Source organism: Cyprinodon variegatus, unplaced genomic scaffold (assembly GCF_000732505.1).
Source record: "Cyprinodon variegatus isolate N-32 unplaced genomic scaffold, C_variegatus-1.0 Scaffold150, whole genome shotgun sequence".
In the NCBI taxonomy this organism is placed as follows: Eukaryota; Metazoa; Chordata; class Actinopteri; order Cyprinodontiformes; family Cyprinodontidae; genus Cyprinodon; species Cyprinodon variegatus.
In genome coordinates, this window is record NW_015150603.1 from 879,414 (window position 1) to 894,283 (window position 14,870).

The window sequence follows — 14,870 nt, forward strand, 5'->3', positions numbered from 1 at the left end:
AAACCTCTAAAACCTGCAGGGCAGGGGGCCTTGAGGACCGAGTTTGGGGATGCCTGGATGAGGACAAATGGTGGGTTCCCCCCAACCTGATGGGATGTGCATCTTTACACCTTTCCAACACAAAAATGTAATAACTCAATCATTTAGAAGTCTAAAACTGCACAGTCTTGTGTTGATCAGTTCGAAAACAAATTGAAAAAAAAAAACAATAATTGAATGCATTCAATTATTTAGTAGACTAACATCTGAAAAGTTAACTTTATGGTGATTCTTTAATGTGTTCCCAGGTCAGGTAGGACTTAGTTAGAAGGCTTAATAAGGGATATCTAAATTATCTTGCAAATTAAAAGGAAATTCAAATGTACAACATATAAGAAAAACTCAGTGATACCACTTTCAACTATAGAAGACCAGAGTTCAGGTATCATAAAGAAATGGCAATGGCATACCATTAAGCAGTGCAGAAAACTTTCCCAAGTTGTGGATGACACACATATTTTACTTGTTTAATGGTAGCTGTTTGTGGGCTTTTCTAGCTGAAGTGACAACAAAGCAAACAGCTTAAGAGGAGTCAATCTTGATTGAGATGCCTGTTTTGTGATTGGTTCTTCTGAGCAAAAAGACCCTTTTTATTGGCTACCTTTTTAAATGGGTAACTTATTTAGGTAGCTTTTGTCAGCAGGGGCCTGTTTCAGAAAGGAGGTTAAGTGAAAACTCTGAGTTTGTTAACCCTGAAATGAGGGAAACTCTGGGTTTTCTGTTTCAGAAAAGGAGGTAAGTTAAACCTGAGAAAGCAGAGTAAGTCAAGCCCGTTTCTGAAAGAGAGGTAACTTATACTCAGAGTCAGTTACCATGGGAATTTACTCTGTGAACCTAACCTGGTCTGGAGCAGGTTTTCTTCACAAAATCCAGAGTTTATTTTGATCTCCTCCAATTTTTTAAAGAGGAAGTGGTGTTTAAACACCTCATTGATTCTTTGGGGACATACAGTATTCATTGCACACATTTCAGTCACGTAGAGCGCATCAAAGGGAATGAAATGGCATGTCCTTTTATGGATGATCCTGTTTGTAAAGCCAGGTAGCTACTCTACTCCCATGATGTGCTCAAGGCTTACCTGCTTGAAGTATGTTTTTATATTTCATTTTCAGCTGCTGCCATGTTCTTTTGATGCCTGCAGGATTGCACCTATCTATGAAAACTAAATTAGGTTTAATAAAATACTGTTCTTCCAGTTTCACCTCTGATATTATAACAGTTGGGTAAGTTACTCTAAAATAGTTCTTAATTACTAACTACAAATTTTATCTTCAACAAGTCTAATTAGATTAATGTAATAATTACTGTCTCTAGAAAGTATTGGTCTACTTACTAATTTGTTTTACTTATTTATTAATTACTTTCTAAATCCCAAATCAACCTCAACCACTTGAACAATACAAGGAGAGACAAGAAACTGCACTTCTAATGCTTTCAAATAAACAATATTCAATTGCATGAATTAATCTTAAATTGACCAAAGTGTGTAACTAGAGGGAGAAAGTTCAAATCAAAATATACCTTTTAAAATTTGATATTAAATCCACTATTGTTTTATAGTCCTTAATTTAATAACAGTATTTATATGACTTAAGTAACTTAATTCATTACACCCAACACTGTATAAAAGTAATTAAAATGTAAACTTACACATTGACTCGAGCAGCTATTTTCACCCAAGCTAACTCTCTCTCCTTCGCCGCTGCAGCCGTGTTGCTTTTTTTTTTAAATACATGTTCAAATTCTGCATATGCTTGCATAAGCACATCCAGTTCTGCTGGTGAGAAATATGCACACCCTTTTTTGACGCTGTTGCCATGGTGACTCGTAATATCTGTGCTCCATTGATAATGGCTTTTTATAGTTGTGGTGCACGCGCTTAACTCAGAGCCAGTCAATTTAGAGTTGATTGAACTAACTCATTTCAGCTGTTCTGAAACCCAAACCTCAGAGTTTCCAATCTCAGGATAAGTCAACTCAGAGTTCAAGTTTTAACTCAGAGTTGGTTGAACTTCCTTATTGAAACAGGCCCCTGGTGGGTGAAATCAGTGGATACGATAAAGTCCTACCAACCAACAGACTTTGCATGTATGCAAATCAGAGAACAGCAACATTTTCAGGGAGAGTAAAATTATTAGGGTGTAAAGAGTGAAATTTTATCTCCCCTTTACCAGTTGCAGTTTAAAGTTTGTAACTGCTTTTAGGTCATGGTTGCTGTAAATGTACAAGAACAAATTAAGATCACAAACTAATATTATTTGGGATGTCTGAACAAGAAAGAAAACTGAATTATAAAACATTAAATGTCAGAGCTTGAAATAGTACCATCTGACAACCTGACAACTATTAGAGTGGTTCTGAATATATTCAAAACTTGATCAAAGTTTTGTAGATGGAATTGATAAACCCTGAAAAGGCTATCTATAAGCTCATTTCAGCTTACTCTATGGCTCAGAGACTAAAAATAACTTTCCCACTTCAACTCTTTGGATCTTAGCTGATTTTTGATATGATAACTTTAAGATATTAAAATTAAAAAAGTTTCCAAACGTTTAATGGAGAAAAATATCTGGGGACTTTCCTATTCACAGAATCAAAATGTCAATGTTTTAAATCATCAGCCACTATATTGCAATGTGACACAATGCTTGATCTTACTAAAGTTCAACATTTTTCAGCACGTATCTACTAATGGAAAGTGGAGCACAGATGCTCCCAGGTTATGATTTCATAAAGTTCTTTGATCACAGAGGTGGCCATGCAAAAGCTGTCAGATTGATGATAAAAACTGCAACTGAGGTTAAATGGGAAAAGACAGAAAATCCATAATGTTTTCAATAAAACGATGCCTTAGTGATAAAGACTTTGTGAGAAACAAGAATGGCAGCTACACCACTGGTAATAATGGTGCCTGCTAAACCAAATTATTAATCAGATGTAAATTAAATATTATCAGAGGATAATGCAATGTTAAAGAAAATGCTAACAGATGTACCAGACCATTTGTGGTCCAAACAGAACAGAGATGTTTGGTTGGTAAAATCTGCCATCCAAGTGGAAGTTGAGCTTATACCAAATTTGACCCCTTCCATTCCCATCCTGAGTACCAATTAATGAGAGAGAATGGTATTTGCAAGGCTACTGAAGGGTTAGTAACAACAGATGTGTTTTTATACACTTCGTGCAATACTAAAATTTTTTGGGTTCTAATTGAAGCAGTTTTTCACTCTGATTGGCCTTTTCTCTTCTTTCTTTAGCATTCTAGCGTAGCAAGTACTTTCACAAACAACTACAGGGGCTTGGTTCCAGGTACTTAGAGATTCCCTTCCATACAGAAAACCCACATTCTGATCTTTAGCTACCACAGTATGCATGTCAGATTAAATAATACTACCTGTACTTCAGCAATAGTATCAAGGTGCTACTTTATTGTATCTCTTATACTATATCAGTTGGGTGTGCTGTTCTTTTTACATCTCTTTGCAGGTGATGAAGCAGACAGAAGACGTTTTACCATTGCCTCCCTTTTATCTCCTCTTTCTTTCAGCTTTTGTGCTTTTTCCTGTTTTTCCTTTCCTGTTCTACTTTCCCATAGCAGTGTAAATATAATATGTAATACTCCCTGCATTAATTATAATTAAGCTACTTATATGCATAAATCAAGCGGAACACTATGGCGATAGCTGTACTGCTCCACTTGTGAAAGCAAAATCTGTTGAGCTCTTTTTGGCATCAAGACAATTATTCTTAAAGCCACACTGTCAGACAGGACACTGTTAAAAAAAAAGAAGAAAAAAAGAACTGATTCTTGATATGATATCATTTTGTACTATACTGTCCATCATTAAATGTTCTTTTGTTTTTGTTTTTTCGCCAAGAAAGATACAAATGTCTTTAATGTGTTGTAGCCATGGAGGATGGTGCTGTTGCGTGGCTGATTGTTCTTCCTGTTTGTTTTTTTGCCATTAGATTCTATGCCTGAAGAACCATGTAAATAATTTTATAGAGAGTGTGTATTTTATGTGTCAACACCCTTAGTGATGGCTGAACTTCTATAAAAGCTGCCTTGAGGCTACTGCTCCTGATAATTGAAATTCACTTGAATCCGGTGCTTTTTAATTGAGGCTAACAGCTTTGTAGTCTGCACATGCACCAGCTAGACTGGTCTGATCAGTTTTAGGGTGTTGGAACAATTTGTACAACTAAAAGTACTAAAGAAAAATCTAATGCATACAAAATCATGGCTTATTTTAACTATGTATACACAGACAGAAATATATATATATACCGTATATATATATATATATTTTTTGAATAGGTGAAATAAAGTAAGTGTACCTATAAGGATTGGACAATAACTAGTAAGTTGGAGGGACTGGGGTCAGTTTAAATGAGGGACGGTTTGACGGTTATCATGATGACATTAATACTGCACAGTCATTTGGACCCCACCACCACCACTACGACTTAAGACACATTCAGGATAATTTTTTTTACTGATAAAAAAGTGTTCTTGTGAACTGAAAGTATGTCTTTCCTTGTTGTGTAGTTTTGTTAAACTTTCCTGACCAAGGAAATCAGAGTACCCAAAGAGAAACCACGCATGCACCAAGAGAACATACAAACTCCATGCAGAAAGGCCCTGGCAATAGAACCCAGGATCTTCTTGTTGCAAAGCAACAGTGCTACGAACTGCGCCACTGTGCAGCCTTAATGGGTTGTTACCAAAAAAAGTAAGATACATATTTTTTTTTCCATTTTTTTTATTTAAGTGTCAGTAGTCTTAAAATCACTTATAATTTTAACTTCCCATTAATGCTGCCATTAGGGCTGTCATTAATATTTTAGTAAGCTATGTTAGCCAATGTAGTTTGGAGATTTTTATTTTCATTATGATTTCTGTAAGTGTATATGCAGACATCAGCCTCAGTGTTTCAGTTTTTAAGTTTTATAAGTAAAACAAATTCACAGAACAATATACAGACTCGAGACAAATAATGAACTTTTATGTGTAAAACTGAATTAATGTATAACTTGTTTGTAATGGTCCCTAAGAGGTGCTGCAATTGTCCCCATCCATTAAATGGCTGCAACAATTAACTTTAAAAAAAATTATTATTGGTATTGTGAAAAATCTGTGTGCAATATTTAAATTAGACTGAGACAACATTTATTGTTATTTTGTATACACAGAGTTTATACAAAACAAATTTGTTTTGTAAAGCTCTCATGACATTTTCATTTCCTTAAAGTGCAGCAGTGATCAAACATAAACATTTTGGGAGATAAAACATGGTGCAAAAAAATGCATTGATATGGTCAGTTTGATGGAGAGTCTGTGACATGATTTAGATTTTGGTATGACTTGGTAGATTTTGTTAAACGGTATGAGCCATTAGCAGAGAGATTTAAGTTTAATATATAAATAATAGTGTGTTGGCCCTACTGTCTCGGTGTAAAGTGCTGCAACTGTCCCCAGTCACCCCATCTTAGGTAATGTGACCTACACAGTCTAATTGTACAGCTGTAAGTTTCCCCTTACTGTTTCAGTTTGCACATGTAGTGTAATTTCCCAGTTTCAGGAAATTTCTAATTTAGATAAGATTCTCATTCATAATAGAACTACCATGCTTTCTTTCTTAGAGATGTACTTTAGCTTTATGTCATCAAAATGTTAAATGTTCACATTTAGAAATAGCAATAGATGCTAGAAAAGAACATCCCATTGTCTCATTTCACAAAACCAATGCAGAAATTCCAGGGTAAGAGGTAAAGCCAGTGAAAACCAAAATTTTAACTGAAAATGTTATACTTCAAGAAGTGACCTGTCATTTTTCTCAAATGAACAAATATTCACCTAAAATGTATTTTTTATCATGTGCAGAGCTTAAGTTTATAGATTTACTATATCACTTTTTTGTCTTAGGATCGAGTCTTTCTGAGGTCTGATTTAAGTATTTTTATGTCTTTGCCTTCAATGTGGCAGATTGAATTTAATTCTTAACACTGTATTGAATCCTTTACTAAACAGAACATATGTTTTATCACCTGAATTCCGATATTTCCAGAATTCATCCCTGTGATCTGCAGGGATGAGTAGATCACTCACCACTAACAGAGCAGATACTGTAAGGCAGCAGGTCCAAGTAAGCCTGGATATTAGCCTGGTTTGGAGCAGTTTAACTGCAAAGAACAGATCCCTGTTGTAACTTATGCGGTAACTTTTGTGAAACCAAGTTGAGGCTTAATGATGCCAGGATATTTGGAAAATCCAGAATTAATCATTTCCGTTAGTTTTGTGAAATAGGGCTCTTGCTTGACGAAGCCATATCTGGTGATATGCTGATGAAGGTTCCCAGTCATCCAGGTCATAGTCATTCCGTAAAAATTAAAAATAATATACACTGGACTTGGTTTCCAAGATTTGAAGACGTTTCGCCACCTCTCCAGGAAGCTTTCTTTTTTTTAATTTTACAGAACATATCTGGTGAGTTTGGCTCTGCCTTTGTAGAACGAATGAAGCCAGGTTTCAAGTCTCACGCTAGATCAAGCTACATTGTATCTCTTATCATGGAATTTCTGAATTTGCAAAATAGGTCTTCGTGTCGAAGAAATATCATAGCGTGAGATTTTGTTGTTGTAGTAAAATTTAATTTATTTCAAGGATGTACTCATAAAAGGCAGACTCTGTTCACTAGTAATCAGCTTCCATCAGGTTTATTAAAAGACTTTTAGCAGATTAAATACAGGTGGTTGGTTTGAGGAACTCTTTGGTTTGCCTTTTGTTCTTATTTTAAGATTGTTCTAGTTTTTCAGTCAATGTTTTTGGTCAAAATCCTGTTTCCAGTGGAAGTTGTTTTATATGTTGAAAATAAAAAAAGGTAGGATTCGCAAGTTATTTCTCAGCTTGTTTATTGCCAGATGGTAAACAATCCTTTCCCCCTACTTCAAATAGAAACAACGAGCAGAGAAGGTAGTTGAACAGGTTTTCTTTTTCAGTCAGTTTTGCTGTTCTGTTGTATCTGTCATGGAAGATTTTACCAGATAAACTCCCTTGGTCACAAAAAGGCTAAGTAAAATACAAGGTAATTTTGTTTTCTCTTTATAAGATTTATTAAGAGCAACTTTTTTTTTACCGCATTAGTTGTTTTGTGCTTTTTTGTAATGAGGTGAGATTGATCTATTCTTCATAAAATCTAAATTAATAAGTGTAGGTAACAGGAATCATCTCATATTGTATTGAAAGCATTAATCTATCCTTTAAAAACAAAAAAAATTATAGGTAATAAACTCCTGTCTATCAATCACAGCAACACGTCATGAAATCATTACAGGAAAGTAGGTCACCTGTACCTGAAAATGTGCCATTAAGTCACAGTATCGGGAATAAAGATGGGATAAAACTACCAGTGACAACCTGAGAAACTGGAAAGTAGAGCACTGGAGGTGAAAGAAAACATTTCTGAGAGCAGTGGGTTGATTCCATTCCTCATATCATCATGACACACAATTTTTTTGTAAGATCACAAAAAGAACATCATGACTGATATAAACCACTCAAGGTTCAGATGTTTGTTGTTATTTTATGTTATGATAATTCAACTCTCGGGTTACTCAGCGTTTTTGGGAAGCAAACCACCTTTAAAAAAACAGGTATAACTAGGTCAACAAAGTTTTAAGTCTTTTTGTTTTTTTCTGGCCTCAGATGTGAGTCATTTCTCGGAAGCTGTACACATGAATAGATAGCGGAGTTATTTCAAATACTCATAAACATTTGTTTAGCATCAAAACAGTAAAAAGACCAAACATGACGTGTATGATAGGACAAAATAAGAAAACTGATAAGATCAAACAAATTCCATTTAAAGGAAGGGGAAAAACGTTTATACAATGTATAAAAGTAGTGATAAGGATCATCGTCAATGGGTCTGAAAATGGATATCATAGAACAAATTTGGATTTAACACTTGTCCACTTATATTTTCATTTATATAAATTAATTATCTATTTTTATTATGATTGTGAATTTAAAACACATATATGAAAACAACTGCATGGTTGAAATATAATTTTAGATATATTAGTATAAAGAACCAATTATCTATAGCATAGTTCTACCTCAGCTCTGGTAAATATTAAGCCTATAGTCATAAATTTTGAATATAAGCAAAACCTAAAAATTAACAGCACCAAGCGATGACCACCCTAGATAACGTAATGATATTAGGATATTTTCCTAACTGTTCCCAAGCTGCTTATAATTAATATTAATAATATAAAGAAGTCTTGCCTTTTGTTTTCAGACTGATCTATTTTCTTTTAATTCAAATATAGCATCAGTTTTTAAACCTACTACCCTGCAAAGTGTTAAATTTTACTTGACCTAAGAAGAGACCGCCTTTAGTTTTACAATGTTTTTTTTTTTTTATATATACCATCCATGAGTACAAGCCTGTTTTCAGGTTATGGTTAAATGTTCCTCTGATTTACAACAGTTAGAACAGAGAACAGTCCTCTTTAAAATATGCAGTTGTTCCTTTTATGCTTTACTCACCCACATGATGCACTTCTCCTAGTAAGACCACTGCCCTTTCCTCAGCTGGAGCTGCTCTCTAAATCCTTTTTCTCTTGCTTTTTGTCACTCTTTTCCTCAGCAGGTTTAAACAGGAAAACCAGGAGCGATCCTATCCTTCTCCCTTTCGTCCTCCCTCTCCTTTTCTATCGACACCTGAGTAACTGTATCTGGCTTGAAGGGTGCCTGACCTCCGCTTCTTTGAAATCCCAAAGCTGTCATAAAAAGTGCCAATGTACAGTGCTGAGTTTTGTCGCAGGGCAGGTTTAGAAGTTTCTTTTTTAAGGTCGTTAGTCTGTTGACGAAGCAAAACTAAATCCAGGTAACATGACACTCCGTCCCACCTGCATGCCTTCCACTGTGTTGTCCCTCCTCTTTCATGTTTTACCTGCTAGGTTAAGGAAGAAACCCTAAAGGAATAATGTTCATTTTTCTATGCTTTATTGTAAATATTCCTTTCAGCATTTTTTAATCAGAATTTCCCTGAACGTATATATTTAAGAGTCGTTTAAATGTACACAGTAGGAGAGAATTAAAAGACAGAACAGGTATGCAATCACATGCCTCCAGGCTTAGGCGTGGCCGGACTTACTTTGTTTTGACTGCATTGCACTCAGTAATGGTATCAGTCAAACATGACTAATGCCGCAAGTCACGTTATGAGATGTTTATTTTATTTTTATGTGCACTTTTTGCCTCAAAATAATGAAAGATTTAAAAAATGTAGCTGTATGAAATGTTAAAGTAAACTAGAAGTTTGAGAAATTTTATTATGTGAGCACATTTTTACTCATCTGAACAAAATGTGATCATTTTTGGATGAATGTAATACTTATTGCTTTGTCCATTTATATCTTTATAACTCAGATTGAGTCATTTTAATTAATTTACTTAATTTGAAGAGCACATTTAAAGACAAGCTTAGTTACACCAAAGTTCTGTACAGTCACATTTTAAAGAAGCCGTTCATAATATAAACAGATAAAAGATTAAATGGTGCACAAAACTAGTTAATCAATTTAAACTGTTTAAAAATGGTCAAATGAATTACATTGTGCTGAGCTAGAGCAAAAGGTCTGTATAGAAAGATGTGTTGTAAGGTTTTACTATCTCTTTTAAATCCAAATTAGGTTCTGGACAGGACTTACAACCTCACAGAGGTGGCGGCAGTGTTTAAAGTGTTTTAAATATATTTAAGACATGGCATTAGATGCTGGGGACTCCTAAAATACCATAGATAAAAAATTAAATAATCCCTGTCACCATAAAATGCACTGTCATTGCAATACAGAAAATAACTTCAGTTTTTTTGCCCTGACATCTGTGGTTATAAAATCTGTGGAGTGCATGGATTTGAAGTAACTGAAGGAGACCAGAGGTTGCGTGCTGGTGGTCTGCTTGGCAAACAGGTCAGCAGAAGTTGACATAAACGTGTACTTTATCTCATCAAGCACCACTTCAATTCTGTAAGAACGTCAATCAAGATGTTGTTTGTGGGCTTTTGCATGGACTTTAACCAGATGCTCACCCATTCCACCTTTCAATGGATCTTAGTTTTCCTGACTAACCACCAGAAGCAGAGGTGGATGGGGAGCACTGGTGCCCCCCTGGGGTGTGTCCTTTCTCCTCTTTTCTTCTTCCTATACACAAATGACTGCACCTCAGTGGACCCGTCTGTAAAACAATGCAGTTTCAAGATGATTACAGTATTCTTGGCCTGATCCAGAACAGAGACAAGTGCACATAAAGGTAGAGGGAGAACCTGTTGCTTTAAATTTACATCTGAATATGATTTTTATTAAATCATATTTCCTTGAATATAAAATATATTTGCAACTGACTAATTACAACCCTCCTCAAGAGCTGGAGGTCATCTCCTACATGCCCACTATTTTGTCAGTTTTGTGTACAGTGCATCTATTTCTGTGTGATTTTGCTCAGGTACAAAACAATACAGGTCCAAACTATATTGAACAATTAGGTCTGTGGAGAAGATCATAAGGGGGTACCTTCCCTCGATCCATAACCTCTACAGGTCTCAAGGTCAGAAAAAAGGCCTCTAATATTTCTGCCGACCCCAACCATAGTGGTCAAAGACTGAATCCTACGTTCAGGTCAGTGTTAGAGTGTTATTTACACAACTTAAATAAGTTATTTGAACTTAAACATTAACTCCCCTATAGGCGCTCCTCCTATGAACACAATAAACACTTCACAGCATGATGAATCAGCTACTCCGCATGAAAAACAAGTAAGCATATCTGCACTATTACTGAAAAAAAGAATGGAACCATAGGTACACTCACATGTACATACTACCACTTTATTCTTGCTTTTTTCTCTTCTAAAGTCTTATATATCAAACTAATGCTGGTATGATGATTCTGAATTCACTCAGCAAAGTTATCAAACTCAGCTAAGCAAGTGATTAGCATAAAGAAAAAAAATCAGCCCTTTGATAATTAGACTGGTACATCCTATAATACAACAATTAATATAACTCATATGCAGAAAAAATAAAGGTATGTATCACTCTCTAAAAACGTTATGTTGATATGAAAACGTGAAGATTTCTGGATTTAAAAAAAAACAACAAATACTCCAGAACTATGAACTTTGACCTGGACAAATAAATGTGGAAATAATGAACAAAGCAAAAGAGTGGAATATCCTTATTTCTAGTTATTGGGCTTAGTTCTGCCAATTACAAAGAATATTCAGGTATCTGATTGTTATGAAACTCCTTATTGTAGATGTAGTTATTTGTGATTTCTCTACCTTGTCATTTCCTACAAACTAGACTAAACTGGCTAAACCTAAAATCTGAGATAGAAAATCTGTGGATCAACTTTCAGTTTTTAAAGTAATCATTTACACAGAGAGCTACATATTGGATCATATCAGGTAATACTACAGCTAATGATTGCTGTAGTTTGATTTTCAACAGGTTCATTGATTCAACAACACGTAATAATCTTTTTGTTACCACATCCATGCTGATAAATGTTTAACCTTTGAGGAAATTATGGGAAACAGATCACAGACAACTAGAGGGGAAAAAGTTGGTTGAAAGTGAGAAAAGATGTAAAGATGGAGAACAGAATAAGCCTTTGTAAGAAAACAGCAGCTAACTGTCTTGTGTGACCTCCGCTACCGGTGGCTCACTTCCAATATGTCTTCACCTAGAAAACTTCAACCAGTAGCACCTGATGACTCATTACCTATTTTCCCACAAGGAAGCCTGTATATATGAACTTGCGCTATAACAAGCCGGATGAATTACATTTTGATTAAAAAGTGATTGTTCTAACCTGAAAATAAGTTTTAGGCTAATCTACTTTGTAACTGCTGATGTCATACTTTATTTCTGCAAACAGTTTCTGTTAAGTGTTCACTCAGGTATGCAGTTGCTATGACACATAGGAGCCCCACCCTGTTGCAATAAATAAGAACAGCAGTGTTTTGATCTGTTTGTCTGACCTCAGCAGTTTTTTTTATTGCAAAATCAAAGCCATGATTTTAATATATATTCTTCAAAAAAAAAAAAGCAACATACCACTGATTGATCGTCTTGATTTTGCCAACTTACAGCTATATGAACACTGAAAAAAATGTGGAGTATCATTACTTGGAATTTAATTCAGTTCAGTTTATTCATATAATGCCAATTCACATCACATATCTTCTCAAGGCACTTTACAATTACAATCAGACAGTCAAATTTAATTAAAGTTTTCTATCTAAGGAAAACCAGTTGATTGTATCGACTCATTGACTCAAAGGCAAACCCTCACACCAAGCATGCCTGCAGCGACAGTGGAGAGGAAAAACTTCCTTTAAGAAAAAGTAACTTTTCAACATATATTCTTTGCAAATTTCACTCAATAAAATTTAAGTTGATTTCATTTACTGGGAAGAATTCATTTAACAAACTAATCTAATTTTTTCTACCAAATTTATCCTAACATTAAAAGATATCATTTTGTTATGCTGTTAGATTTTACACAGAGAGACACATAGAAAAATCAATTATACACAACACAAGGAGGATCTAGAAAAGACAGTTAACCTAGCAGTCATGTTTTTAGACTGGGAGGAAGCCGGAGTACCCTCACACCCCCACCTTTGACACAATGAAAGAGCTCATTATATATATATATATATATATATATATATATATATATATATATATATATATATATATATATATATATATATATATATATAAAATAACTAATATCAACTACATATTGCTTGCATCCGTTAAGATGAGTACTTATTTGAATTTTTGTGTCAATGCTATCTGGTAAGATTAATTAAATTTACTAGTCTTTTGATGAAAATAGTTTTACAAATTCATTCTACGTAACACATTAAACAAAATATGTCATTTTGAAATAAAGGCACTTACATGGCAATTTGCAGTACATTTTTGCATAAAAACTGAGGTGCTGTAGTATTTACAGGACCAAAGAGTCCCTTTTTTCAGTGTAACTAATGCTGTAAGACAGGAAAATCTATACTGTTTGAGATGTAACTTCCACTGCATTTCCCTTTCAAATCTATTTACATATTGTTAAATAAGCACCTCAACATAGAGTCATCGGTGAATAATAAACCAGTCTGAACAGTGATTACGACAATCAATGGAAAAAAACTGTGAGACAGAAAATAATGTCCCTTTGAACTGAATAGACAAGGATCTTTTTAAAAATGCATTAAAATCCCCTATGCTTGAGAATGAATCAATATATTGAGGGAAAATTGTGTATGGAATTTGGTACATGGTGACAAAAGGGTAAAATTGACTTATAACCTATGGTAAAATTAACTGTTTTTGTTTTAAAGGTGAATGCATGTGATGCCCAAGAGTAGCAGAACTGAAGATATAAACAGTATTAACTTCTTGGGGATATTGTGTAGAATGCTCAGACATTTTTACTAAGAAAACCCATAAATGTAACTTCATAATGTTGGATGTTTAAATTGAAATCTTTTTAAAAGAAAGATACTTTTACGTGGTTGATGGTATTTGATATAACATGTAATTCTGCTTTTTTGGCTTTGACATTTGTCACCTTTTGAAAAATATTATCTGCTGTCTGGACTCAAAATCACTTTTCAAAAAGAATGAACATTAAAAGACACACATGAACAAAACACCAACCCATAAAATGCACTGCAACACACATTCTAAAGTGGTTATTTCCTTATGAGCAGTTAGTTATTCTTATCCGAAAAGCAGAAAGAAATTAAACTTTAACAGAGGCTGGCCAAAGTTCAAGCTGTGACGGTAAAACCTAACAAACATTTCCCATCATACAGGTCATTTGGTCTTCATTCTGCTGTTCTCTATAATAAATCCCTTATCATAAGCTGCTGAAATATCCATATATATACATATTCGAGGAAGAATTCATGAAATAGGTGTAAACAGTTACCTTACACAGATCATCATTATAGGAGGTTTCCTCACCTGCCTCAGAAGTTCTTACTCTTCTGTTTCGGGTGAAAATAGTATCCCAAAAACATCTAAATGTAATGAAGCGAAGTAGTTCCTGTTAGACTGTTCAATGTTTTCCTCTAAGGACCTTCAGAACCAACAATTATTGTTTGAAGGAACACCCTTGAATGTTTCTTCATCCCATCTCTCCACCTCCTCTGGCAAAGTAAACAGACTCTCTCACTCTTTACGTCCCTTAAACACACACACACTCCCACCCCTCAAACACACACAGAGCCCTAGCTACATTCAGCTGACCTATTCCTTACCGCCACCATCAATGGGGGCGTCTTATTCTTTATTGTGCTCGCAGGTGTAAATTTTGTGAAACATGATATTGAGCTTTAAACAATTTCTGGTAAGTCTGGTTTGAAAAATCACTTGTTCATTAACACCTTATTTCCTTCTGTCTGTCTGCTATAATCATGTATTTGAACATGTTAATAAACACTATAGCTTCTCTGATTTTTTTCAAGATTTTTGTGATACATATTCTCATTGCTGCAATCACTTATTTATGATATCTTAATCGATAAAAGTGTTTTTTAAGTTTTGGCAGTTTTGATTGGCCTGTTTTTTTTCTATAAAGCCCTATGCTAAGTCAGCAGAGGGACTCAGTAAAAGATTATTACAAAAACCCGTCCATCTGTTGCATTTCTTTTTTTTCGGTAAATGTTTACTGATATATATGTTGTGTCATTTCTTGCGGATAGAATGGGGTTACAATAAAGGGAAAGCTTCTGCTCAGATATCTGA

General features: G+C 34.6%; 1 protein-coding gene across 2 annotated transcripts in view; it reads right to left on the reverse strand.

The window, feature by feature from the left end:
- LOC107086381 (transmembrane protease serine 4-like) overlaps positions 1 to 14,216 on the reverse strand; it is a 21,302-nt gene extending 7,086 nt beyond the window's left edge. Inside the window, exon 1 of one of the 2 annotated variants that reach the window (XM_015377275.1) lies at positions 14,088 to 14,216. Coding sequence is in view for 1 of the 2 variants with exons in the window: in XM_015377273.1 (XP_015232759.1) it covers positions 8,594 to 8,599 (6 nt within the window). In the remaining variant the exon portion in view is untranslated. Of the gene's footprint in view, positions 1 to 8,593; positions 8,938 to 14,087 lie in introns of those variants that run through there. The other variant, XM_015377273.1, reaches the window with a different exon arrangement.
- Between the last annotated feature and the right edge of the window lie 654 nt (positions 14,217 to 14,870).